The sequence below is a fragment of the Brienomyrus brachyistius genome, chromosome 18 (genome assembly GCF_023856365.1).
Source record: "Brienomyrus brachyistius isolate T26 chromosome 18, BBRACH_0.4, whole genome shotgun sequence".
Classification (NCBI taxonomy): Eukaryota; Metazoa; Chordata; class Actinopteri; order Osteoglossiformes; family Mormyridae; genus Brienomyrus; species Brienomyrus brachyistius.
Genome location: NC_064550.1, coordinates 14,842,504 through 14,870,260, shown reverse-complemented (window position 1 = coordinate 14,870,260; position 27,757 = coordinate 14,842,504). Strand labels below are relative to the sequence as shown.

The window sequence follows — 27,757 nt, the reverse complement described above, 5'->3', positions numbered from 1 at the left end:
TCCTCCACCAAAAGGAAGTAACATTCAATTAATATTATTATATTTAAATAGTTTGTATTGTATTTGCCAAAAATAATATATTTTGCGTAAAACATTAACTTTTGCACTAACAGTTGTATTATTCACGTAAAAGTAAAATTTAAAAATCAAAGCAGAGCGGGGGGGGGCGTTTCCCAGATGCATAGTTGCTAAATACGTTAGCAATTTACAGATTTGGAATAATGCAAATACGCCGGGACAGCAGGTGGCAGTATAGGCCTTTCTATTAAAATGTACCTGTCAATATACTGACAGCTAAGCAAGACAAGTCAGGGGAAGTGGCCGGTTCTGATCGGTGAGTTGTCCCGATTTCTGAGCTTATTAGTGGCGTATGTATAGAGCATTTATACGGGGCCAGGTGGGGGACATAATAGTTTAATAAAATTGTAACGAGGGAACCATTTGCAGTCGTTTTCCGTAATTCATGCTCACTGGTAGTCGTTCCCTCGTTTGCTTTCTCCCAAAGGAAGGTGGGGATAGTGTAAGATAAAGCTTGTTGTCTGGCTTCTCTGGTTACTGTAATTACTGTTAAACGACAAACTGGAAACAGGAAATGATTTATCTATATCCTAGGCAGCTCAGGGAACTGGGTTCACTCTAACTGCCAGTGTTTTAACCAATACATTATATGCAATATAACTTAATTATTTTGAAGATGTGTAACTTTGACCTTGACTACTTATTTTGCCCGGTGTTTGTAATATTCAGTCTGCTTGCAGTGAATTACCCTGGTCAGCTAGAAGTTTTGTATTGGCAACAAGAGAGACTCCCCTGCAAAGAGCTGTATGACTCAGTAAGTTAGGCCTCTGCATCTGTAACCGGATGGTTGCCGGTTTGAATCCCATTTGCAGCAGAATAATCACATCTTTGGGCCCTAGACCAATTCCCTTCACCTGAAAAATGCTTCTGGAGAGCTGGATAAATGGTTGATCCTGACATCAAGTGTAACGCTCACTTCTATAACATGTGCATATCTTAAAAAGGAGACCATGATGGGATATACAAGTATATAGTGTGTGTTTGTCTGTGTGTGTGTACACATGCCCAAACACATACATTCCAATGTACCTGTATTTATTCTTGTTTAAATGCAAAATATAGCAGAATTTATTTGTTGTTTTTGTCTAGTTATGCTATTGAGCAAACTCGGTAAACAGCTGGGTCGACCCACTCAGTCTCTGGCTGGCTGGTTCATAACCAAGACCCTGGTATGGCACAATCGGGTTCTGGAGGAAAACGCAGTAAGGCTCTGTGGGATCCGTCCTGATGACACGGTCCTGGAGCTGGGGCACGGGCCGGGCCTGGGGCTCGTGGCTGCAGCCCCCCTCCTCTCTGGGCCCAAGGGGAAGCTAATTGGTGTCGACTACTCAGAGTACATGCACCAGCTTGCCACCAAGCGGGTGAAGGAGCTCATTGCATGCGGCAAGGTGACCCTCCATCACAGCAGCGTGGCAGCGATGCCCATCCCAGACAACAGCGTTGACAAGGTCTACCACTGCAACTGCTACTATTTCTGGCCAGATCTGAGAGAGGGAATCCAGGAGATACTCAGGGTGATGAAATCAGGTGGGTCTGCATAGTATGAAGGTGCACGCTAACGCTATACAGACACCGTGCTCACAGTCTTGGGATGCTTTCTTAATTCAATAAATATGTTTATTCCTTTTATAACCAATCATTACTTTAGTCATTTGATTTTTTTTACAAGAATGTAGCATATTAGAATCAGTAGTTTTAACAAAAACGTTGATTTCAAGTGATTATAATTTGAAAACCAAATTATAGTTCTAAACTTACAAAAAGTGTTGGGACGGACTTCGTTGAACCTTTTTTTAAAAGTTAATACTTTGTTGCATATCCCTTACTTCTAACATCAGCCTTAACTGATCTTGGCATGCAGTGCACATGATTTTTGGTGGTTTCAGAACTGAGGCTCATCGAGGCTCGATTAGCTTTGTTCAGCTCAGCCTTGTTCTTTGCTCCTTCATTGTGGAGTTTTAATCTTCGGAAGGCAAAACATGTTCTGTCGGGGCTCTGTGTCGCCCACTTCAGTTCTCATTTTGTCTTTGCAATGAGCATCCGACTGGCTCTGAAATTGCGCGGCAGTTTACCGTTTTTCTCAGCCATGTGAATCATTTTCCTGTCATCAGCTGTGCTTGTGGATTTCAGACGACCCGACCTTCGTAGGTTTAAAAGCTCCTCTTTCTCTCTAGCATGTTCAGCGTATCTGTAATCTTCCGTATCAACATTTTTTTTAATTGAGTGATTTACTTTGGCTCTTGCTATTTTGTTATGTGCTGCAGTGGTATAGCCACTGGCTTCCAAAGAGATATACAACACCAAACATGTGTCTACTATCATTGCAAAGGTGTTGTTAATTGAAAAGCCGACAAATTGGATGGTTTTTAATTAACTTTTCAACCTGGAACAGCCGTGTCTCATCAGTGTCTGTGATGTCATTTAGAATGATAATTCGATTTCTTACTACTTGAAATGAATGTTTTACTTACTGGTTGTTTCTCATGTGATTTATTTTATCGCGTAAATAAAATGATTTTTGTTATCAAACGAATACATTTGCGACTTTTTACTGAATTAAGCAAGCATCCAAAGACTTTCTGTGAGCACTGTGTATTAAATTCATATTTAGAAAAACTGGGGAAATCTGATGTCATACCCACGATTGAGTTGATTGGTTTGATTCTTGATCTCAGGAGGTCTTATGGTGACTACAATGAGAGTCCACCGGGTGGCGCACTTGGTCTCCAGGGGAGCGATACCCAGTCAGCACTGGCACCCTGAGACTTACATGGAGGCCCTCCGAGCCAGCGGATTCACGGACGTCTACATGGCAGACAAGGCTGACGGAGGCAGAAACTTTCAGGCCATTTTCGCGAAGGCTTCCAAATGTTAGATGCGGAGTTCGATTCATTTGCAGTTTAACATGAAACGATTGTTCCACTTGTACATGCTGAGCTGCTGAGGATTTTAAATCATAAAACAGCGGAGAAACCTTTAGGAAATGAACAAATGACCAATTAAACACCATCAGATTGTTAAACGAATGATAATTTTCTGATTTGGTTCAGCTTTGTCTTTGTCCTGAGTGTTTGTGCTTGTCTTGCTCTTCCTCTGCTCATTTCATTCTGAAACCTGTTAGGCGTTTGATGCCAAGTCCTTGGCAATTAGAAGGGATAAAAAAAGAATCTGCATTATTTACAGAAATGGGTAGTATTTCAATTTAAAATGTATTTAATTACTTTTGAGTATCTTTCATTTGTATTTTGCTGGACGGAAAAGAGGTAATTTGTAACAAAATTCTTGAGATTGTATTTTATGTATTTAGAAATATTTTAAATAATAAAATGTCATTTTAATTATTTGTTTTCTGTCATTTTAAGAACCTTCGTCACTTGGCTTACAGACTTAAATATCCTTTCGCCATCTTTGGGCAGATGCTAAGTAAGATAAACCAGAGCCGGTAAACCCTATAGGCAACACAGGCGGCTGCGTAGGGAACCAGCTTCCAAGGTCCATTTCACTTTGGTTCGCACACTGGTGTCGTGTCAGCAATTAGTAGGGCTGTAACGGTAAATGTGTTCCTCGTGTACTGTTACTATTTTACGTATTTTTGTATTTTCTAATTAATTATGTTTTATTTAACCCTTGTACAGTGGGGCAGGCAGAAGCTCTTACTGAGATTATCATTTATCCCGATATCTTTAAATGTCTTTTTTTCTTTTGCTTTTACATCGCCCACGCCTAATTTCCATTGGTGTCATTGAATACCAAAAGCCAGCAGTAGTACTTGGTCTGATTAAAAAATAAACCGGTACCAGTGCATCCTTACTTATTTGTACACGTAATTCAGGCCGTGGTCATTGAATTTCAATGGCAGTGAAATTTCAAACACAAAAGGAAAAGCAACTATTTGTCTCTTTGAAGTTCAGAAAAGCACTTTTCTGCTGTGGCGTTTTACCCATCACTGCCGCCTTGCACTGTTTGTACTGAGGCTCGATTTCTTTCACATTAGATGTGAAACTAATCTGTATGTCGGTACATTTATCCCTACCTAAAGTTAACTGTGGCACAGGCATAATAGCAAAACAGACCAAGCTGCATGGTTTTTATTTGTATGACGGGTGCATGGTTTATGCGCTTGAAGCCGGTGTTCTATCGACCAATGCTACCTATCGAGACGTACCACCGAGTCTTTCTACGCATGTGCAGTCCCACCGTTTTGGGATTAGGGTTAGGTTTTAGGGTGTGGGTTTATGGTTATCGATTAGCGCTACGGTAGCCTAACTCGAACAAAGTAGCTCAACTCGTCAGAACACCGGTTGCTATGAGAAAACTATGGGAAGTTAGTCCTGCCTACCTGCCCCGTTTACTTTTGACCCCTCGTGGTCTTTTTATTTTGTAGCGTTTCTTGTACTTTTCTGTTTTTATAATAAATCCCCATTTGTCCCGTGAGCCGCTAGTGGGTCGTCCATTTAATGACAGTAAGTTGCTAATGTCGTTAGCAACTATGCTTTTTGGGAAACGCCCCCCCAAGTCCTTACGCGAAAAGGTCAAGCGAAAATCACCGTAGCCGTTATTCAGGAGAGTCCCCTATTATTCAGAACTGCCATCCCATTCGTGCATTGCTTCATTGCGCGTTATATGCATATAATGAATAGCCATGACATAGATAAACCAGAAGTTCAAGGGCCGTGCATTGTCCCCCTGCATCCACTAGTCAAAGCGCACTTGCAGAACATGGTTGCTTTATTTCGTTTTTAAACTATTAACCCATCTGTGTATTGCTCCATTGCACGTTATATGGGTATAATGTCATATTTAATAATTATTATATACATAGATAACCTGCCCCCCATGGTCCACTGATCAAAGCACATGTACGTTACTAGACGTGCCTATCTTGCTTGGTTTTAGAGTTAACATGTATTGCCCCATTGCATATTTTATGGATATATGCGAACATTAAAAAAATCAATTAACATTTCGCCAGTAAAGAAATCTGCAAAACCAAGAGGTTTACAACAGTTGCCATGAACCCTATAGCTGAATGAATTACCTGTTTTCTCAGCCATTACAAAACTTTGCATCAATTGTCAAATGGCTCAAATCCCTCTAATAGGCGCTGGCGAGTTTCACCGATATTGGACAAAATAGCCTATATTTTCCGATACATACATGTGGAGACGCATGAAATGAAAATTATATTAAATATAATTGAGGTACAAAAATATTTCTACCTGCTCAGTTTTTGCTCCACTACTTCCATCTCTTTTCTTGCGCTTCCTTCCGCTTTACTTCCAAGTTAATGGTCAACCAGTCAGGAAAAATCTGGAGTAGATACTAACGAAGGGTTCCGGAACTTCCTCTGAGGAAATACGGTCGGGTTGAGTTCCTGTGGTTTGAAAAAAGTGCGCCTCTAGTAAAATGTGACCACGATTTACCTAAAGCGTCAAGTCCCTTCACCTGAAAAGTGCTTCTGGAGAGCTGGATAAATGGCTGATCCTGACATCAAGTGTGCCGCTCACTTCTATAACATGTGCATATCTTAAAAAGGAGACCATGATATGTAAAAAGAAACATTCCACAGTACCTGTATTCAGACTTCAAATGGTAAATATAGCAGAACTTATTCTTATTTTTTTTGTTGCTTTTTTTCATAGACATGCTGTTGAGCAAACTCAGTAAACAGCTGGGTCGACCCACTCAGTCTCTGGTTGGCTGGATAGTGACCAAGTTGATGGTATGGCAGAATCCATTGCTGGAGGAACACGCAGTAAGGCTCTGCGGGATCCGTCCTGATGACACGGTCCTGGAGCTGGGGCACGGGCCGGGCCTGGGGCTCGTGGCTGCAGCCCCCCTCCTCTCTGGGCCCAAGGGGAAGCTAATTGGGGTCGACTACTCAGAGTACATGCACCAGCTTGCCACCAAGCGGGTGAAGGAGCTCATTGCAGGCGGCAAGGTGACCCTCCATCACGGCAGCGTGGCAGCGATGCCCATCCCAGACAACAGCGTTGACAAGGTCTACCACTGCAACTGTTACTATTTCTGGCCCGATCTGAGAGAGGGAATCCAGGAGATACTCAGGGTGATGAAATCAGGTGGGTCTGCATAGTATGAAGGTGCACGCTAACGCTATACAGACACCGTGCTCACAGTCTTGGGATGCTTTCTTAATTCAATAAATATGTTTATTCCTTTTATAACCAATCATTACTTTAGTCATTTGATTTTTTACAAGAATGTAGCATATTAGAATCAGTAGGTTTAACTAAAATGTTGATTTCAAGTGATTATAATTTGAAAACCAAATTATAGTTCTAAACTTACAAAAAGTGTTGGGACGGACTTCGTTGAACCTTTTTTTAAAAGTTAATACTTTGTTGCATATCCCTTACTTCTAACATCAGCCTTAACTGATCTTGGCATGAAGTGCACATGATTCTTGGTGGTTTCAGAACTGAGGCTCATCGAGGCTCGATTAGCTTTGTTCAGCTCAGCCTTGTTCTTTGCTCCTTCATTGTGGAGTTTTAATCTTCGGAAGGCAAAACGTGTTCTGTCGGGGCTCTGTGTCGCCCACTTCAGTTCTCATTTTGTCTTTGCAATGAGCATCCGACTGGCTCTGAAATTGCGCGGCAGTTTAGCGTTGTTCTCAGCCATGTGAATCATTTTCCTGTCATCAGCTGAGCTTGTGGATTTCAGACGACCCGACCTTCGTAGGCTTAAAAGTTCCTCTTTCTCTCTAGTGCCTCAGGACATTAAGAACACTTGATTTTTGAATGTTTAACATATCGTTAATCTGCAATGCAAGAAAATTTTATTATCAAAATATTTGACTGACTGACTGACTGATCGTTCCTCCCATTTTGCTACGTATGTATTGCAGTGGTAGCCATTGGCTTCCAAAGAGGCAGTGGACACTTGTTAAACAGTACCCAGTTAGACTGCTTGTCACTGAACATTTCAACTGGGAACAGCTGTGTACAGCTGTGTATCATCTATTTTTATGAGCTCATTTAGAATGATAATTTGGGTTTCAATTTCTAACTCCTTGAAATGAATGTTTTACTTACTGAAGTAGTGCTTGTTTCTAATGTGATACTTTTTTGGTAAACAATCATATGAATGTCGTATTGATTTTTTGTTATAAAACCAATGCATTTGCAGCATTTTTACCGAATTAAGCAAGCATCCCAAGACTGTTTTTGAGCACAGTATATTCAATTCATGTTTAGCAAAACTGGGGAATTCAGTGATGCCATAACCATGATTGAGTTGATTGTATTCAATTCATGATGTCAGGAGGCCTTATGGTGACTACTCTGAGACTCCAGCGGTTGGCGTATGCAGCCTCCAGTGGAGCGATACCCCCCCAGAACTGGCAGCCTGAGACCTACATGGAGGCCCTCCGAGCCAGTGGATTCACGGACGTCCACATGGAAGAAATGACCGACAGAGGCATAAACTTTCAGGCCATTTTTGCAACAGCTTCAAAGTGATCGATGCAAAGTCTAATTCCCATTTGTTCAGTGTAGTTTAACATGAAACTAGTGTTTACGTCATTGCAACGTTGTTGAAAATTTAAAAGCACCCAATTCAACTCGGAACTCTGGTCCCTTTATGTGAGGTCATTTAGAATAATAATTTGGTTTAATTTCTTACCACTTTAAAGTTTTAGTTAAGACTACTGGTTGTGTGTGTTTTTTAATAAATAATAATAAACAAATAAATACAATGGTGAGTTTTTTTAGAAAACCAATAAATTTGCAATGAATTAAGCAGACATTCCAAGAAGTCCTGGTACCCGAGTTCCTAGGGGGGGGGGGGGTGTGAGGTGTGATGGTTGCCATTGTTGCTGGGTTGGAGTAGGTGAAGGGTGATTATGTCCCTCTCAAACCTGCAAATTGCTGAGGCCGTCAGTCAGGCATTTGTCCCAGCAGGGGGGTGGTCTTCTGTGGAGACTTTCGAGTTCCTGAGGACTATTATTTCCCAAGACCTGAAGTGGGAGAACAACATCTCCTCCATCCTCAAAAAGGCATAGCAGAGGATGTACTTCGTGCAACAACTTAGGGAGTACGATCTCCCACAGGAACTTCTGATCCAGTTCTACTCAGCAGTCATCGAGTCCGTCACGTGCCCCTCCATCACAGTCTGGTTTGGAGCAGCCACCAAACAGGACAGGAACACACTGCAATGGACAGTCAGGACAGGAACACACCGCAATGGACAGTTAGGAAAATATAACTTTGAAAATATTATATATCGAGTTTTGAAGAAAAAAAGGTTTTCTTTATTCTCTTGAAGAAAACGACAGCAAAAAAATGACTCTGGATTATAATTCATGCATGAAAAGGTGAAACATCGTTACTGGACAGGTTAGCAGGGCAGTAGAACCGGGTTTCCACTATGCAAAGCATTTTTGGAGTGTATATTACCAATATGATGTATTTGCTGCGTTTTAATCAGAATATGTCTCTGTGCCGTTGCCTAACAAAATGTTACTCAGAAAGCAAATCAAAAGTTTGCAAAATCGATTGTTTGACAATCGACTACAATGACTAAACAACGCACGCGTGCATTATGGGCAATTGTAGTTTTTTATTTTATATTGAACCCAATAAATGTGTGGGGAAATGACTAAAACACCCAGAAATCACTTCGGTAGAAGTGCTCGATGACGCGATTGTGCACGTTCGAAAGACGAGGGAAAATCAAACTGCATTCCCCATCGGTGTCCGTCTCCTTCGTAATTTCTCTGTAAACCATTAATAACAAATTACTACATTAATACACTGACTGACGTGGTCAGGTAAGTGTTTCGCGTAACGTATTAAATGAGCTGTCTGAGCCTTATGTATGGTACGGGTTGGTCTTTGGCTGAAATGCGTGCTGGTCCGCCGTCATCCTGCCGCACCGAGCCCCTTCACGCCTCCTGTTTTCCTGGCAGGCAGGAGCCAAAATGCAGCGGAACAGCCGCATGAAGCGGGAGCTGCAGTTGCTGGGCGCCGAGCCGCCGCCTGGGGTGTCCTGCTGGCAGACGGAGCACGACGTGGGCGAGCTCAAAGCCGGTGAGCGGCTTGGTTTTCACCATCGATCCGTTTATTGCTTTAAGTTGCCAAAATAAATACCTGACGTACAGATTAGCTGTGTAATACAAGTAACTAAATGCAGTTAGGTAACGTGCAAAATAGTGCTATAAACGGCTGTACAACATAGTAAATGTACTTCGTTACCGGTGGTTTGTATTTTTTTTTCTGCCTGAGCTGTCTGTATGGTGCGGGCTGGCCTTGGGCTAAACAGGGAGCTGGTCTGCCATATGCAATTAGCATCACGCATCATCACTTGTATTAAAGGAAAAAAAAACACCAACGCGTAGAACCTGAATAAATACAACTTGTGTCCTCCCTCAAGAATGTAAAGGAGCATCAGACTGGTGCAAAGCAAATGGGTTGTGCTTATTTCTAGGGATGCACTGATACTGGTACGTATTGGTATTGAGTCTGATTCCATGCTGTAAGCGATACCATGTGATGATATTTCAGTGATATAATTATCAAGCAGGATAAACACAGTTAGCAACGTAAACCAAAGCATGGCAGACTGCAAACTGTGGGGACTAATTTCAGGTATTTATCTCAATATTTTCAAGTTGCTTGCATATATATGTATTTTTTTATTATTATTTTTTTACATCACCTAATTAGTCTTGGTGTCGCGGAGTACCAGACAGCCAGCATCAGTATTCAGTCTGAAAAATATGCATAGTCGGTGCATAGTTTAATATATAGCATTGAATTTCAGGCGCATTAAAAAGCAACAATTTGTTTCTGTTAATTTCAGAAAAGCTCTTTGGCATTTTACCCATTGCTGCTGCCCTACACTGTTTGTACTGAGGCTCGTTTTCTTTCGCAGCAAATGTGAAACTAATCCGTACGTTGGTACATTTGTCCCTACCTAAAGCTAACTGTGGCACAGACAATGGCAAAAGTTTGCTATTCTATTATATTATATTCAATTCTATTGTATGTGATTTTATTCTATGCAATTGTATGGAATCCAATTTATTCTGTTTGGAAAGGCAAACAACGCCATCAAGTGGTATAATACGGTACATGCCGATTTTGGCCGTGACTTGTAATTCTGAATAATCACCCTTTAAATATGGGCTATAGAATTATCACCTGGGGGGGGTGAGGGAAACTGCACTACTGTTGCTCATTAATTAAAAACAATACATTGACAGCGTTCTTCTGTGGTTACACTTACAACTGATAGTAAATCCGGAGCTTGTATTCTTGTGAAAATCCTGACCTGGACATGGTGGTATATTGAGAAAGTGAGTAATGATGGATACTGACAGCTGTATGAATCTATCACACCTACTGCTAAACTGTGACCCAAACGTTCCTTTGACACTGAGTCTTGTATGTGCTGCAGGTAACATTAATGTCCTCTGTCTTCATATTCTACTCTAACTACTTTAAGTCCTACTTTGTTAGAAAAAGAACAGCACCGTGTAGCGATGATCATTCGTTGCCTGATGGTAGCTGCTGAATGCCCCTTTAATGTGCTGATGGATTCATTTTTATAATTGCAGAATTAGTGGGAGGGGCGAACACTCCCTATGAGGGTGGTGTGTTTTCACTTGAGATAAAGGTCCCAGAACGGTGAGCAGCCACCTGGTTTAATAACTACTTACTTCAAAAACAGCTCTGTTTTCGTCTTTAATAGTTTGATCAGTTGTGTATGGAATGTACGTACCATCTACTTTTTTATTCTGCACACAATGACTCTTCTAGTGTTTTTGGAAATATCTAATGGTTTGTTTTCTTAGGTATCCTTTTGAACCTCCCAAAATTCATTTCCTGACGCCCATCTACCACCCTAATATTGACAATGGTGGCCGCATCTGCCTGGATGCTCTGAAGTTGCCGCCAAAGGTATGAAAGTTCCTCCACTGGTTTTTTTTTTTTTAGCTAAAAAATGGTCTCTCTCTCCTCTCTGAGCAGTACATTAACTGATTCCCTTTCGGTTTTAAGTAAAGCTATACCACCTGCCCCCCTGAGCTTTTCAAGGAGTGTATGAATTTGCATGTTTACTGGTTCCTTATTGGCTCACGAGGAAGCTCACATGCTAGAGCCGCTGTAACGTCCATAGGCAGTAGTGCAATTGTGTCGTGTTTTAGATGCATAATGTTCTTAAGATTATTACGCAATATGTAACATGCTCCTAATGCTATTAGATTCTTGACTTGACATGGAATTGTCAGCGTGTTTCTGGACATTGAGAACAGGGATCAGTGGCTAGGTCAGTTGGTTAAGTGAAGCATTGATGACTGTGTGGCATTTCTTCATGACAGGGAGCGTGGAGACCATCCCTGAACATCTCCACCGTGCTGACTTCCATCCAGCTGCTCATGGCTGAACCCAACCCGGATGACCCCCTCATGGCCGACATCGTGAGTATGGGGGCGGGTGATCACGTTCAGCTTCATGTGATGTGTGGGGATTTTCTTCGGCTGACTTGGGAGATAGTGGCGACCGGACTCACGTTGGTATATGGAGGCTTAATTTCTGAATATATTGGCTGTGACCTTTATGCAGTTCTTAGCTGTAGAATCTGTGATTTGAAAACTATCAATAGTAGAGAAACTTTTTTTTTATTTTTTTTTTGGGGGGGGGGGGGGGGGGGGGGTTGTATTTTTAAGAAGCCAGCAGGGTTAAACTGCTGTTGGATCTGATCCTGCACTGAAGCTTGTATGATGTCACTGCTGAAGCTCTTGATCGTGTCCTCAGTCTGCAGAATACAAGTACAACAGGCAGGTGTTCCTAGAGAAGGCCAGGAAGTGGACTGTGAAGCATGCCATGCAGCGGAATCTGGTGGGTCTTTGGTTCCTTCTGCTCTTTGAGGTCATCTGGAGATGTTGCCGATGGTAAAGGCCGCTTGTCTCCTGCGTGCATTAAGGCTTGCAGTTTGCATATTTTATGTGTTATTCTTCAACTGCTCAGTAGTTTAATTGAGTCATTTCATTGTAGCTTGTTGAAGGCTACCTTCAGGGTCGTTTAGTTTTTTTTCTTTTTTATTTTTTATTAAAGAGTAGAGACTGATGACTGACTTTTTGTGGGGGGTGGGATTCTCAGCATGCACAGGGCCACTCTGAACAACAGCCGAGAGCTGGTCATAGATCATTTTGTGGGGGTAGCATGACAGCTGCTGGCCGCAGGATTAACGGGGCAGTAATGGCATTACCATTAACCTAGATTTTGTGCAGTTTGAAGATGTGCACTGAAACAACTGATGAATAACGCTCAAATTTGAAAAGAAATCCGCAAGTATCGCAAAAGTTTTGACATTCGCTTGAGGTGGATTTTGTGGAAGTATGAGACATGGATCTTAATTTTACGGGATGATAAATGCCAAGTATTATTCATATAACATCCGTTAATGGATCGCATCCTATTTGTAATATTAACTTGGGTGAATTTGTGTATAATTTGCACAGCTTTAATCATGGTTCCTATGCAATAGGGAATTTTTTAAAATTATTTTTTTTAATGAAATGTTATTGTTTTTTCCATGTCTGGAAAAGTATAGACAAAGGACAGATTTTGATGTTTCCAAACTATTGCAACATATTGGCCAACTATGTGTTCAGAACAAAGACAGTATTTACTTACTAACGTTTTTGATTAAATCGCTAATTGAAGAGCAGTGTCCCAAACCGCAGAGTGCAGGGGGTGTGTCTTTGTTTCCGCTTGATTAATATCCAGGAAGAATTATTGATGTAGGCTGCCTTGCAGTGTGTGACTCTAACAGTGGGGAAATGCACATTTTCGCTTGCTTGGGTTTGGCAGTCGCACAAATTGTAAATGAGTGGCCAAGGATCCCAAATGTGAACGGAAAGCAAAAACACAAAGTTTTTGTGTGAAGACGACATTTTGAACACGGGGCGAGTTGTTAGTCACAGGGTGGACTGAAGCTTTGCTGTCAGCTCTCAGTGATGGGCACAGCCTGGTCCAGCTTTAAGCTCCTGGACGACGTCTCCTTCCGCCTTTCTGAATTTGAACGGTTCAGATGGATACTAATTCGGTTTTGTTCGAAGGGTGTGAAGGAGATGGATCAGCCAGATGCAGAGAACAGGGTATCTCGTAAGAGGGAGATGCTTGGTGCAGAAGAGCCACAGAAGAAGGTGAAGACCAGCCTGTAGATTTGCATTTCTGTGTTTCCCTGTGTTGTTTCTCTGTCTATATGTATGTACTACTGTCAATATCAAGCAATAATAAATTTTATCTTTTACTTATTTACTCATCAGGGGGGTCAGTTTTCTTTCTTTTACCCTGAATAGCAGAACATTTCCAGGTTATTTCCCTGCTTCTTGTTAGTGTTTTTTTTTGTGCATCAAGTTCCTTTGACTGATGCGGCGATGTGGGCAGAACAAGACCATCTTAGGATGTTACATTACATTACGGGACAGGAGCTTTTGTCCAAAGCAACGTACGAGCGAGGATCTGAGAGCAGGGTCAGGCCATGTCCTTGGTGGGTTAGGGACTTTGCTCAATGGACCAGTGGTGAAATCTCTTGTCAGTCATGGGACTTGAACCAACAACCTTCTGATCAGCCAGAGCATACACGCCTCCCTCTTCTGGAAGTTTCTGCATTTGCCTTTGAACACCTGCTTTCTGGTTACTCTGCACAAAGATGAAATTGTGAAGACTGAGTTCTAATCCATTGGTTGCTCTAAATGTTGTTTCTATGCTGATGTTGTTCAGTCTTAATCAACTGAACACCAACTGAACGCAAACAAGAACCTGGGCCCCTTATTACCAATACATGATTTGCGGGTGGTATTTTTTTTGGTTTTGTGTAAAGCATAAAACTACGAGCCATGCTTTTTTGTTAAGTTTACAAATGATGACCTTAACACAATGGAGCCAACCCTACCTCTACCTTCTCCACTATGACTGTGTGTTTTATGGTTAAGGCAGGTTGCCGATCTTCAAATATCCAACTGTAAGAGGAATTTCCGATCACTTTAATAGTACCATTTCAATTATGCGTGTGCGTGCGTGTGTGAGCAAGTGTTTTAAATACAATTTCAATCCTGCTTTTTAATGCTTTATGTACTCATACAGGGGTTCAAAGAACGAGGTACTCGAACGGTCCCTTATTTTTATACTGATTTTTTCCTCCTCCTGGTCAGCAAACCTTATCACTGAATTCTCCCCCCTGGTTATGGTGCCATAAGAACACAAGAAATTGACAAACAAGGGGAGGCCATTCAGCCCGTCAAGCTCGTTTGGGGAGAACTCAACTAATAGCTCTTAAATCTTATCTATCTCTGATTTAAAGAAGCCCAAGGTTTTAACTTGCAATATACTAACAGGAAGAGTATTCCATACTCTAGTTTAAAATATTCTGCTAATCTCCATCTGTGGCCACGAGTTCAATGCCAATTTTTGAATGATGTAATCTGGTACTCAGACACCAACTACTCCAATAACACTGGAAGTAAATGATGGAGGTTATATTAAAAAGAAAAAATTAAAAATCTAAGGACACGATTGTGTAATGTATAACTTTACAGTCTGCTGTTAATCAGTGGTCATTGGTAAAATAAATTCATCTTCCATTTACTGGAAAAATGTCTGCGCCTAGCATAATGATTAAATAATGGATCTTAAAGCGTAATGGATTGAGTGTTCTATAATTATGTCATTTACACCAATCAGCCATAATATTAAAACCGGTGAAGTGAATAACATTTATTATCTCATTAAAATAGCACCTGTCAAGGCTGCCAGTATATATTAGGCAAGCGAACAGTCAGGTCTTGAAGTTGATGTGTTGGAAACAGGAAAAATGGACTGACCATGTAAGGATCTGCACGACTTTGACAAGAGCCAAGTTGTGATGGCTAGATGACTGGGACAGAGCATCTCCAAAACGGCAGGTTTTGTGCGGCGTCACTGGTATACAGTGACCAGTGCCGACCAAAAGTGGTCCAAGGAAGGACCAACTGCTTCAATCACACAGCAGAGCTGCTGCAGCACGAATTGCTAAAAAAAGTTAATGCTCGCTATCATCGCAGCTTGCTGTATAGTTGCTGACTGGTCAGAGTGTCCATGCTGAACCCGGTCCACCGTCATGTGAATGACCAGATGTATTCATGGTTTACCTGAGGAAGAGGTGCCACCAGGGTGCACTATGGGAAGAGGGCAAGTTGGTGGAGGACGTGTGATAATCTGGGCAATTCTCTGCTGGGGAACCTCGTGTCACGGCATTCATGCGGAAGTTACTTTGACACGTACCACCAACCTAAACATGGTTGCAGATCAAGTCCATCCCTTCATGTCAATGGTCCTCCCTGATGGTAGTGGCCTCTTTCGGCAGGATAATGTGCCCAGCCACAGAAATTGTTCAGAAATGATTTGAGGAACATGGAAATGAGTGAAGGTGTTGACTTGGCCTCCGAATCCCCCAGATCTCCGTCCGATGGAGCGTCTGTGTGGCGTGGTGACAAAGGAGAACGTGCAGGACCTGAAGCATCTGCTGCTAACGTCTTGGTGCCAGAGACCTAGGGACACCTTCGAAGGTCTCGTGGAGTTCATGCCTCGATGGTTCAGAGCTGCACGAATGGGACTTGCACTGTATTAGGCAGGTGGTTTATGTTATAGCTGATTGGTGTAAATCAAAATGGATCCATCATATTGATGTATCGTGAGCAGGTGTTTTCACAGGGATGAACATCGCTCATTCTTTATGCGCAGTAAACGCACGTCTTTTGATCTGAGCAGCAGGAAATGTTTCGAGAAAAAGCTATTAGTTTGACTGTCGTGGGCCTTACTCCAGGTTCAAAGTGCTGTTCTCTAGGTAAATATAGTTTAGTCTTGATGCTATGAGTGATCCTAAAACCTTTGTAGGTGGAATTATGTTCAAGGTTTTTTTTTTAAGAATAGTAGATAGATTGGCATAGGAAGACACATGACAAAGACAATGGCTGTTTTTAATAAAATTAATAATTTTATTTGATCATACATTTCATTGTTTACAGAGGTTTGAAAATATATACATCCAAAATAGTAAATCTGCTTTGTACATCTAAAAGCTTTATTTTTCAATATAAAATTATATATTTGAATATAATAGGAAGACATATTGGGATACCGAGGAATATTAGCATGCGATTTCAGAGGTAGTTACTCTGTATGTACAATAGCTAGACTACTTTACAAACCCGGGGTTTTGAAGGAGTCACACGTGGGCAACAAATACCCAACTCTTGAGTATTTTCTTTTTTTTTAAGTTTCTTTTTTAATTTTCTGATTAAATACAATTTAGAAATTGATAGCATTTTCTATCATTGTGGTGTCTGGTGAAGAACACTTAATGAATTGACATGTTAATGTTGTGTAGTGCAGTGGTCACCAATCATTTGATCGCAATCTGCAGGTCAATCTTTCATTGCAGGTCGATCGACATTCCTTGTCGGACGCGACAATCAGGCCATCACGTTAACGCTACCGCATCGATTACGTTGCACTCGTATTTTTTCGCTGGACTGCATTCGACACTGAAGAACGATGTAGACATCCCACTTCTCAGTGAAGTTCTGGGAGTCTCCCAGAAGCAGACAGCAGCCTCCTGATGTGCATCGCCCTGGAAATCTGTTCCCTAACTGGGGCTAGAGGGTGGTGGTAAAATTAGCCAGCAAGACATTTTGCCGGTTCAAGCCTGGCCCACCCGTTTGTCAAATTTTACCACCTACATCCCACCACCCTTTGGCAATTTTTTCTGGCTGCCATTTATGGCTTGACTGCTGTCATCTGAATGCTCACTGTCACCACCTTGTGGATGTTGTTCCACTGTCTGAAATTTGATTGGTCCTTATTTTTCTAAGGATAGTAAGTGGTAAATCAAAAGTTAACTGTCCATCAGTATCACGCAACCCTTTCAGAGATTTCGATGTGGGAATTGGTAATGTATGGCTTGGGTTAGGGTACAAATCTTGAGTTTGGCCTAGTGATTTTGCCGATGGGCACTTGAGTGAGGCACGTAACCCCCAGTTGCTCCAGGGACTGTCTGACCTTTAATTGTACGTTGTCTTAAGAGAGATGTGTCTGCTAAATAAATTAAATGTAATGTAAAACATCTTCACAGCTGCAAATCACTTCTGGTTTGACATTCATGAGATGATGCCACTCAAATGAATATTTACTTAACGCTGTTAAATAAATAAAGCTGTGAACTGTTCTCATTTGCTATAAGAAAGTGAAGGTCTGGATATAAATTATCTGAAATATCTTAGACGTGTCTAAGTTCTTTACAGACCAGGAGCGATGTAGCAAGTGAAGGCTTGCTACCCGACATCAAAGGGATCAAAGCACATAGCTGAAGCCAAACAGGGAGGCATAACAGTTATGTCTGAATGCATTTCTTTGAAAATGGTCTATTTTTTGCATGGTGCTGGGGGGCAATTTATGATTTTATTTTTTTATCACCAACTCGGCTGCGATCAGCATTCACACTGAATTTTATAATCGGCTGGTAGAAGAAGAATCAGATACAACCATTTCTGGTTTAATAAGAATGGCCGTTCATGGAGCTGAAGACCATTAGGAATTATTCCTGGGGGTATTATATGGCCCTTGTGTGTATCGGTTTTCAGAGGTAATGGGTAAACTAGCTGGATGTTTGTCCTTCAGCCTTTCAAAATAATGTCCCGGTTTCATGTCTGTCAAAGTAAGTCTATAAATGCAGTTTAATTGACTTTACAAAGTGTATGATGATGAGGTCTCTGTATTTATGTATTTATATACAAACACAAAAAAAAACAACTGAGCCTCTTGACTGTCATCTGAATGCTCACGGTCACCACCTTGTGGATGTTGTTCCGCTGTCTGAAATTTGATTGGTCCATTTTTTTCAATGCTGAGAGGCCTGCTTTGTAGTAGGACCTGTTTCCCATCACAGTTCTGTGTTGCGTGAACAGTCAGTTGTTCAGGAGTGAGAGGAAAAGCAGGGCGAATGGTGGGTTTTAGATGGGAAGGGGGCGCTATTCCGCTCAGGCTCCTCATGCTGGGTCCGTGTGCCGTGTTGAGATGTAGCTCCGTTTTCCTTCTTGGGGGGGCCTTGTTGTTGGCAGGGGATGAGAAGGATTGGTGATGAAGTGGCCGTGTAGTGTAAAGGCTCCAGCGGGGGCTGGACATTACTCTCGTACAGCACATCCACCTCGGAGAAGGACACCAGGGCCTGCGTGGAGTCGTACGAGCTTTTCTCCGTCTCCTCAGAAACAAAGAAGTCCAGGGTCTCCTCCCGGCCGGGCCGAGACCTTCTCCAGAGCAGACGGAGATCTTCCTTGAAATGCGGGTTGAAGAGCAGGTAGATGAGAGGGTTGAGGCTGGCAGGAAGAGGCAGCAAGACCAGGAGGACCGACTTGATGGCCTCCTCGCCAATGCGAAAGAGGCCCAGCAGGGAGGAGAAAGTGAGGAAAGCCACAGGGCAGTAGAGCAGGCAGTTGGTGAAAATGAGCCAGGCCACATGCTTGATCATGGCGCAGTCCCAGATGCTATCAAACTCGCCCTTCATTAGGTCCCAGTAGAGCTTGATGTAGGTGCCGGTTATGACCAGAAAGCAGAGCGTGTTCATCATGATCAAGGCCACCATGTAGCCCAAGGTGGAGGGTTGACCTTCTGGCAAGGGGGATGGCAGGCAGAGGGGCGAGGAGCCGTACTCCCCGATCCAGAAGAGCGGCAGGGCCCCCACCATGAGGGAGAGTGCCACGCAACAGAGGGCGGCTGTCTTGACACTGCCAAAGGATGGCGACTTCCTGTAGGTACGGACACAGGACACCGACACGCTGCACTGCACTGCCGCCAGCGTGAGAAAGAGGATGGATGCCTCAGAGGCGAAGACCGAGAGGAAGCCGGTTGCCTGACATCCCGGGCCTGTCTCCCAGCGGGCGCCGTACTTGGCGAACTGCCCGAAGGTGAGGGCATCCACCAGGGCTAGTGTGCCTGTGTACAGCCCCATCAACAGGTTGGCTCCCCCAATGGCACCGATGACAAACTTGACTGGGGACAGGTAGCTGGGCGAGGTAAAAACGGTGATGATGAGCAAGCTATTGCCCACCAAGGATACCACGGTGATGGCCCACACCCCCAGTCTGACCACCCAGCTGTCAATCATATATTCACATGGCTTGAAGGGACCTGCAATGGTAATGAAATGGAAACTGGCATCAGTGCAGAGTTAGTTGTGAAATAACTGCTCCTAATAGACCATGGGCTACGACCGTGCATCTGCCGATGTGATTTACCTGGAGTGGGCGTACACTGAATGCTGGCCTGGAGTTTGGAGTCTTCAACTTCCAGCTGGAACTCCTCCATATCGAGATCATCTGGAACAGAAGGTCATGACTCTCCATCAACTACATAAAGGTTAGTTGACCATTTTAACCTGGTATAAAATTAGCTAGGAAGCTAATCACAATTGCCTCGTTAGACATACCAATAATTGTAAATTGCGTTGTAGAGTTTTTGCGGCAACACAAAATATAGTTATTTTTGTTGTCGAGGTACCATTTTTTGTCAGAAAAGTGTAAAATAAACAAATAAATCACGTTTTTTGTGTCTTAATAATAAGCCTGTCATCATAACTTGTGGGGTTTGGCATGAAAGTAGAGTGACATGCATCATAAATAAAGACGTTTGGCTCAACTGCCGGCATTTGGAGTTTCTGCTTCTCAGAAACATACCAAAGAAAATGCACTCATGTGTTTTCGGTAAATCCTTCTTGACAGATTACACGTAAAGCACACAGCAATAACCAAGGGAAAGGGTTTCCTTTTTGCGTGGCTAGTCAATCATACATATCTCTCCATTTTTCCTCATGTTCCCTCCCGTTACTTGAGATTTATGACGTTCTGCTAAATCGATAATTTAGTGTCTCAAGATATCATGGTACAGCATTGTTTAAACCCAGATAGTCCTTTCATAATGACGAAGAACGATGACAGTTGTCTCTGCTTGTAAGTGAATATTAGTGTTTTTAGCTAACTCTTTCCAAGTCACCAGTGTCTCCCCACTGCATTTTATGTATTGCACTGCTTACTGTCCTGTACTGCATTGCTGTCTGTCCTGTATTGCACTGCTGTCTGTCCTGTATTGCACTGGTGTTCGTCCTGTACTACACTGCTGTCTGTCCTGTATTGCACTGCTGTTCCTGCTGTATTACACTGCTGTCTGTCCTGTATTGCACTGCTGTTCCTCCTGTACTGCTCTGCTGTTTGTCCTGTATTGCACTGCTGTTCCTCCTGTACTACACTGCTGTCTGTCCTGTATTGCACTGCTGTTCCTCCTGTACTACACTGCTGTCTGTCCTGTATTGCACTGCTGTTCCTCCTGTACTACATTGCTGTCTGTCCTGTATTGCACTGCTGTTCCTCCTGTACTGCTCTGCTGTTTGTCCTGTATTGCACTGCTGTTCCTCCTGTATTACACTGCTGTCTGTCCTGTATTGCACTGCTGTTCTTCCCGTACTGCTCTGCTGTTTGTCCTGTATTGCACTCCTGTTCCTCTTGTATTACACTGCTGTCTGTCCTATATTGCACTCCTGTTCATCCTGTGCTACACTGCTGTCTGTCCTGTATTGCACTGCCGTTCCTCCTGTACTACACTGCTGTCTGTCCTGTATTGCACTGCTGTTCCTCCTGTACTACACTGCTGTCTGTCCTGTATTGCACTGCTGTTCCTCCTGTACTTCTCTGCTGTTCCTCCTGTATTGCACTGCTGTTCCTCCTGTACTACACTGCTGTTTGTCCTGTATTGCACTGCTGTTCCTCCTGTATTGCACTGCTGTCTGTCCAATTGTCCCCCATACAGGTGTCCTCATCCTTGAAACTGTGGCAAACGGAATTCATTGTGTTCCTCTGAACATGTGACAATAAAACTGAAAACTTGATGATGATGGATGGTGTGCAAAATGGCAGATCTTTGTCCTAACGGAAGCTGATAGACTAAAGCACAACCTGACGTTTGGAGGCACTAAATTCTGCAACTGCAACCCAGGAGAATCCAGGGAAAAGAGCATTTTTCTCTGAAATTCCTAAATGAAACACATTTCCTTATTGGTTACTCACATTATAGTCTGTAGATGTAATTTCTTTAGGCACCAGGATTATTCTGTTCCATATTTGGAATTTTTAGCGAGAGAAAACAAACAGATCATCGTTTTATAAAGTATTGCTAAACCTGCAGATTTATTTGTGATGGCCACATAAATCACTTTAATTAATGTCTGACAAGATTACATCACTCTTTCGGTGTGTGCTTAATTTATCCTTTGTTTTGTGATCTTTTGTTTGATCGGAAAAGTGCCTTCAGACTGCTGTGATTGTATCAAACGAGTCTAATTACTGTAGGCTCCTTTCAAGTGTACAGTTTGAAAGGGTTTTTTGGGAGGGACATATTTCAAGAAAAATGTTGTTGCATATTTAATCTGTCAGGAGTCGGTGAAGGAAGAAACATGTTTTAACAGCACTGGGCGCAGACGTCGGCGTCAGAGACAGAGAGCGTGCCTGCCTCGGGTTTGTGACACAGCGCTTTCTAATATAAGCTATGCTGACAGTAACCAAAGGCTTTATTCCAGTGCTCTGTCCTACCTGGACACACATCTGCATTATGGTCTGGCTGACGTTACAGGCACATGATAATGAATTTAGTGAGACATAATGTCAGGCAGATTAACAATAAGTGTGGGGTGACAGGGGATCCTAACATATAAATAAAATCGCAAAGTGAAAATACAGACATCGTACATATCCGCTTTATCCATCCTGCATATTTTGTCATATCTGAGAGGTAGCTATTTTTTATGCGATTTTTTAAATGTGATTCTGCACTCCAGTGTGGCTGCACTCAAGCAGTGCCAGGCCTTACAGTTAGTGTCGGGGTGGAGTGGGAACAGGGCTATGTTCCTCTTCTGCAGGTCTTCCTCCTGGTTTCGCAGCCTCTCGGCTTCCCAGTGGCTGCCGGCCTTGTAGTTGCCGCTGCAGACGCCGTAGACGCAGCACTGGTAAGCATACGGCATCTCGATGACCCTGTTGAAACATCAAGGGGACCCTTATGACATGCTCATTCAGAAGATCTTGAGGGCTTTCTGGAAGATGACTGAGACATCGACAATGCCGGTAAAATGACACGTGGGGCTTAAATCTAAGGACTTTGCAGGTCCCCGCTGTAAATGTTAGTTTTTTTTTTTTTGCACAAAATATTCTGTTTTGGAACAAAATTTGCCTAAAGGCTAGATTTACCACCTTGTTTTCTTACAACTCATCCTACAACATGTCAACACCAGTGACCTGGATCGGGATAAGTGGTTGGAAGACGAGTGGATGGATGAAGGGCCTGTCACCCGACAAAACTACATCAGCCTTTTCTTGGCAAAGCTGCTGCTGTCCCACAGACACATGTTTCCAGCAGCAATGGAATGCTTGTAGACATCTTCTTAACAAGGTAAAATGACAAAATAATCCTACTCAAACACAAGCTTTACACACTGCCTTTTTTTACTTAAGTGCTGAGATTTGAAACACCATTAAATGGCTCCTGCATCCTTTCCATTATTAGCCGATTCTCTGTTATGAACAATCGTCGCTCTGTCTTCCCTTGAAGGTTGGGCCCCTCCACGGCTGGAGAGCGTCCATTGCCCTGGGCATCGTTTGAATCACTGTAAAGCGGAGGTATTTATTAAGAGCCTCTTTTTAAGCAGTTACCTACAACAGGTCGGTACAATCTTCTTCTGTGCCTGCAAGGAGTATCGACACAAACCTCGAACCCGATGCAGTTATTAAGATTGATGCTGAAAGCGTTTCATGGGTACGGGTGGTTTATGTTTTGTGTTGGTTTGTACACACATAATTGTTAAAACAGATTTTATCTGAAGGCACATTACATTCAGAGGTATGGATATGGATTATCAGAATACTGCCATCCAGCGTTTCTCTGATGGGACATGATTGAACCTGCATATCTCATGAGGTGAATCCATGTCTAGCTCTAATAACGGATACAAGGATTTGCTGTCTTCCATCTCCAAAGGTCTAAGCAGCAGAGTGGATGGTGCTGTAGAAGGAAAGCGTTACCTCATCTTGGGGAAGTCCTCCTCTCTGAAGGAGCCAGACAGAGCTTTGTTGCCCCTCAATTTGAGGTGGGTCAAACTGGCGAGACCCTCTAGTGGTAGCGAGCTCAGGAAGTTGTCAGATAGGTCCCTACAGACGGACAAACAGATGATTCCAGTCATGATGATGATATCATGAAGAGTACACTTCTTTGATGACTCTAGATTTCTCAGTAATGGTAGCAGTGTGACAAAGGCCCATGTAGGAGAGGTCAATCATGCTTGAATCGTTTGTTAAATTGTACGCCACACCGTTTGATTGGAATAGGTATTAATAAGCGGATCTTTATGAGTACAGGGGTTATATTTTTGAATAGGTGCTCGTAAATCCTTAGTTATTCTGCATTACTGAAGTAATCTAGTAAACTTCATTCGCGCTTCACGTTCACATACGAGTTTTTCATAATTACGGCTAAAATTACTGTAATCGGCGCCAAGCAAAGCACCTTCACGGTTACACAACTGAACCATATGCAGTAATGAAGCTGGATCTCTGTGTAGGCGAACCTCATATTTATTCTCGTCTAATCTAATGCGGTATGAGGGTACAGGGAGGGAGGCAGACTCACAGTTTCACCAAGGACTGCAGGGAGATGAAGGCGGCTTCGTGAATGGTTGTTATGCGGTTCCAGCTGAGGTCTCTGCGAGGCAGGAATCGGGACGACAAGGATCAGGCAAGTTGCTGGCTAGTCACCGATACACACGCTCAGCTGCAATGTCTTCAGTGTTTTCCTCTACGCTAGAGGTCTCGAACTCCTGGCTTGTGGGACGGATCCAGTGTTATGCAGCCCGTTTCATACTTATAATTCATTTAATAGTTTGGCCTGCTGTTCGATCTTTAGCTTTCAGCTTTGTAATCTTCTGTTTAAGTGATCAGCATAGACTGGGCTCACTTACAGATTAACGGAATAGAGATGTTATGTGTTTTTTGTTCTCTCTCGTTTCTCATTCGGCTCAAAAAATAGCTCAGGTGGCCTCCTTGAGGGAAGAGCTCATATTAGGGTTTGACACGACTGGTCCATGCCAATCAGGAAGGGTACATTTAGCGCTGTTCCAGTTTGGTCATGCGGGTCATTCTCTACCCCAAGACGTGAGATCAACACAGCAGATTGGACCCTTTGGGCATGTTGATTCCAGTGCTCTTTCTCACTGCCAAATGATGTTGAGCAGAGCCATGAAAGGGGCATGAGATTTTTAAGGGGGGGGTGCATCACCATCACCTCACCGCACATTTTCTTTATTATCTTTTAGAGGATGGGGCAAGCAGAGGGAGGCAGATGGAGCTGGGAGGTGGGGGGCTACTCACATGGAGCGCAGTGAGGCAAGCTGGTGGAACGTTCCGGCTTCGATCTCCTGTATCAGGTTGTGCTGGAGACCTCTGCGGAAATTCGAAACAGCCATTGGTGTGACTCCTTCTGACCACCAGGGGGAATAGTCATAAGGTGGCATGGTAGTGTTGGATATCACATCGTGGATATAAACACAATGTGTATGATGTCCTTCACGTTTAGTGTCATTCATCGGGAGCGAAACAGAACTTGCATAATTATTCTCGTTTATTGTCTTAGTGATTTACGGTTTAATTGTATTCTGTCTTTAACACGTTTGTGTTTCTGTTTAATGGTGCCTGGAAGGACATGCAGTGTAAGATTTTCATGACATAGTTCTGCCGCCTGTTTGCTTTCAATATGACATTAAAATCTCTGTTGAAAATGCTTCAGGAAATGAAATGCGGAGGAAACATCCACAGATGAGCGTAGCAGTGGTGTGGAAGTGCTGCAGGTCACCGTCTCATTGCAGAGGCCACACGTACATTTCCTGCAGGTGCTGGCAGTGATGAAAGCTGGGCAGCTCCTCTATCTGGTTATACGACAGTTCCCTGTTAAAACATCATGAGAGGACGTTCAGAGCCAAGCGGGGGTGTGTTCCTTTGCCATCCATTGTACCTCCCAATGGGTTTTCAGCTTTCTGTTCTAAATAAAGAAGTACGCACTTCCTGAACGATGCTCCACATCAAACCTTACGCCATACACTTTGACTCCCAGCCACATGTGGATATGCTTGTCCAAAGGGCTCACTTGATTTATATGTGCCACAGTGAGCTATTTTTTGGTGGATAGCCCATATCTGCAGTTATGAAAATATATGTGTCTCTGCTCTCACTTGGTCTATTTAATGGTTTTCCCGTCCAGGGAATTTTCCTGCATGAGGGCCTGTGCAGTCAGGGATAGGCTCCAGCCACCCCCCCCCCCCCCCCCCCCCCCCATTGCCTAGTACTTTGTTTGATGATGAATAGATGGATGTAATAAGATGATATGATGAACACATCAGGACCAGAGAAGAAATTGTGACTCTAACAACTACAAGCTATGCAACATCTTAACGATGACCAAATGAGCAATCCTAGGAATGTCCTAAAGAGTAGCTGCCGTATCAACACTGGGCCAATGGCTGATCCCGTCATTAACACAATAAGCAATCCCAACAATGACCAATAACTAATCCAAGCATCAGAATAATTACTAAGCCCAACAACGAAGCACTAACTAATCCCGACATTAACGTACAGATAAATCCCTGCAATAACACAATGACTAACCCCAGCAATAACATAGTTACTTATGCCAACATTAGCACAGTGGGCAATCATGGCGTAATGAGTACTGTCATGTTTTCGTTTGGGTGGAGGTGGCTGGGCCAGCGATGGCGCTGGAGCGGTAGGGGCACAAACTCACAGCACTCTCAGGCTGGGCAGCTTCTGACACAGACCCTGGGGCAGGGAAGTGAGGCCTGCCCTGGTCAGGGTCCTGCAAGAGAGGGAGCGAAAGGAGTAGGATGTGAGCGGATGTCGGGTGAAACCACTGAGCATCCCACCCCCCTGCAGAAATGAGAGACAGCCAGGGACTGCATAGAAACAAGAAAAAAACCCATCGTTGGGGGTTGCCTTCCCCCCCCCCACCCCCATTGTCCATCTCATTTACCCCAAATTTTTGCCCCCTGGATAAAGGAGTGTTTATGCAGGACCTTTTTTTCCACTGGCAAGACCTCCGTGACGTTCAAACTTGTCAGTTGCAGTTAGAGACATTTTTCCATCGGCGATAACTTGCCAATGAAAGGGAATGAAACACTCAGCCCCGTTCATTACGTAAGACAGAGCGGCATTGTATGATTCACATTGTTTTTGTTTTTACGGTGATTATCATGATGCCGATTAACATGAGTGACGTGATACAACTGAATCCTTATTTATCGGTCTGGTTATTAAAAATAATAAAGCTGGAAAGATGAGAGAAGGGAAATGCATACAAAATTTCCAGACTGGTGGTTCCTTTGAGATCAGGGAATTCCCTGATTTCTGTTGCTCCATTGAGGGACCTGGAAGAGATGGACGAACCTCATTAGGGGCCCGTTAGGATGCCATAAACAAAACGGGCATTCGGAACATGGCTGATGGCTTCTGTACCCCGCCAGTCCAGAGAGCAGTCGAGACACCTGCAAGCTGCCTTCTCTCCTTCAGCGAACTCATGTTCTCAGCAGATTATTAATGCTTTCTGATATTTTATAACGCAGGGATAGAGACCCTGATCCCTGGAGAGCTGGTGTGAGTGCAGGTTTTTAGGATGACCTCTCAATCGACCAATAACAGTGGCTCCCCAGGACTGAAGTTGACAACCCCTGCTTTATTATTGGCTGATTGAGAGGCCATCCCAAAAACCCGCACCAGCCCTCCATGGATCAGGCTCCCTGCCCCTGTTACAAAGGGACCAACTGATCCAGCATCTCATCAGGGTGAAAACACAGCGAAAATCTCAAGGGCAAACAACCTCATAAAATGCACTGATTTATTCCCAGTTAAATTATAGAAAATTTTGGTATTAATATGAGATGCTTGTTATTATAGATCTCCACAGATAATTTTTTATTAGCAGAAGAGATTTCATGATTTCAGTGACTTGAGGGCAGTGTGTTTCTTAGTACGTTAATATATGCTTAGACTTAGATAGCTGGCAGTTTAAATCCCATCGTTGGCAGAGTCGCTCATCATTGGGAAACTGATGCAAGGCCCTTTACCCCCAATTGCTCCAGTTAGCTGACCCTGTTCTTAAAAACATATGTCACGTTGGATGAAAGCATCTGCTAAATATGTCAAATGTACTTTATAATGCGAAAATCTGGACTAAATTCTGGGTATTGAAATCAGATTTCGGTTTTCATCTAACAATGAACTGGCACCGAAAGAAAGATGACACCTTCGGCCAGAATTATCTGCTAGACCTTATGAAATATTCTAGCTGCTAAAATATGTCACCCTTTATTTCATGCTCGAGAACCGGATGGGAAACACTCACAGCGTGTGCAGTTTGGGCAGGAATTGGAAGGCCGATCTTCCCACAAACTGAATTGGGTTTTCGTAGAAATGGCTGGAGGGGGGAAAAGAGAGTGCCTTGTCAGGAACATGCAGAGAACTGCTTCCCAACTTCCAAGAAATGTTCTCCATGCACATGTTACTTCGGTATGATGACAC

At 43.1% G+C, this 27,757-nt stretch overlaps 3 protein-coding genes across 16 annotated transcripts in view; 2 read left to right on the top strand and 1 right to left on the bottom strand.

The window, feature by feature from the left end:
* Window positions 1–235: 235 nt before the first annotated feature.
* Window positions 236–7,812, top strand: zgc:194242 (uncharacterized protein LOC100005854 homolog). Of its 11 annotated transcripts, none has more exons than XM_048984400.1 (4): window positions 259–334; window positions 759–832; window positions 1,168–1,605; window positions 2,754–3,104. In XM_048984400.1, the coding sequence occupies exons 3-4, from the start codon at window positions 1,170–1,172 to the stop codon at window positions 2,951–2,953; spliced, it is 636 nt and encodes a 211-aa protein (XP_048840357.1). In that variant the 5' UTR covers window positions 259–334; window positions 759–832; window positions 1,168–1,169; the 3' UTR covers window positions 2,954–3,104. The 11 variants fall into 11 exon arrangements, with proteins under 11 accessions (XP_048840361.1, XP_048840353.1, XP_048840357.1 ...); XM_048984405.1 differs by lacking the exons at window positions 1,168–1,605; window positions 2,754–3,104 and adding exons at window positions 5,721–6,158; window positions 7,360–7,812 and having other exon boundaries at window positions 263–334; XM_048984406.1 differs by lacking the exons at window positions 1,168–1,605; window positions 2,754–3,104 and adding exons at window positions 5,721–6,158; window positions 7,360–7,812 and having other exon boundaries at window positions 263–334; window positions 748–832.
* Window positions 7,813–8,178: 366 nt separating this feature from the next.
* On the top strand, window positions 8,179–13,357 carry ube2t (ubiquitin-conjugating enzyme E2T (putative)). 4 transcript variants are annotated; one of them, XM_048984108.1, is made up of 7 exons: window positions 8,179–8,410; window positions 9,005–9,125; window positions 10,655–10,724; window positions 10,892–10,997; window positions 11,417–11,515; window positions 11,853–11,936; window positions 13,160–13,357. In XM_048984108.1, the coding sequence occupies exons 1-7, from the start codon at window positions 8,399–8,401 to the stop codon at window positions 13,262–13,264; spliced, it is 597 nt and encodes a 198-aa protein (XP_048840065.1). In that variant the 5' UTR covers window positions 8,179–8,398; the 3' UTR covers window positions 13,265–13,357. The 4 variants fall into 4 exon arrangements, with proteins under 4 accessions (XP_048840065.1, XP_048840067.1, XP_048840066.1 ...); XM_048984110.1 differs by lacking the exon at window positions 8,179–8,410 and adding an exon at window positions 8,692–8,866 and having other exon boundaries at window positions 9,009–9,125; XM_048984109.1 differs by lacking the exon at window positions 8,179–8,410 and adding an exon at window positions 8,695–8,866.
* A 2,696-nt stretch (window positions 13,358–16,053) lies between these two features.
* The window catches only part of LOC125713165 (leucine-rich repeat-containing G-protein coupled receptor 6), a 75,049-nt gene continuing 63,345 nt past the window's right edge, over window positions 16,054–27,757 (bottom strand). Inside the window, exons 9-18 of the mRNA XM_048984106.1 lie at window positions 27,582–27,653; window positions 26,539–26,607; window positions 25,968–26,039; window positions 25,046–25,111; window positions 24,539–24,610; window positions 23,802–23,873; window positions 23,198–23,323; window positions 21,993–22,153; window positions 19,373–19,453; window positions 16,054–19,265 (exon numbers count right to left, since the gene is read on the bottom strand). Of these exons, the coding sequence (XP_048840063.1) occupies window positions 18,055–19,265; window positions 19,373–19,453; window positions 21,993–22,153; window positions 23,198–23,323; window positions 23,802–23,873; window positions 24,539–24,610; window positions 25,046–25,111; window positions 25,968–26,039; window positions 26,539–26,607; window positions 27,582–27,653 (2,002 nt within the window). The 3' untranslated portion in view covers window positions 16,054–18,054. The remainder of the gene's footprint in view (window positions 19,266–19,372; window positions 19,454–21,992; window positions 22,154–23,197; window positions 23,324–23,801; window positions 23,874–24,538; window positions 24,611–25,045; window positions 25,112–25,967; window positions 26,040–26,538; window positions 26,608–27,581; window positions 27,654–27,757) is intronic.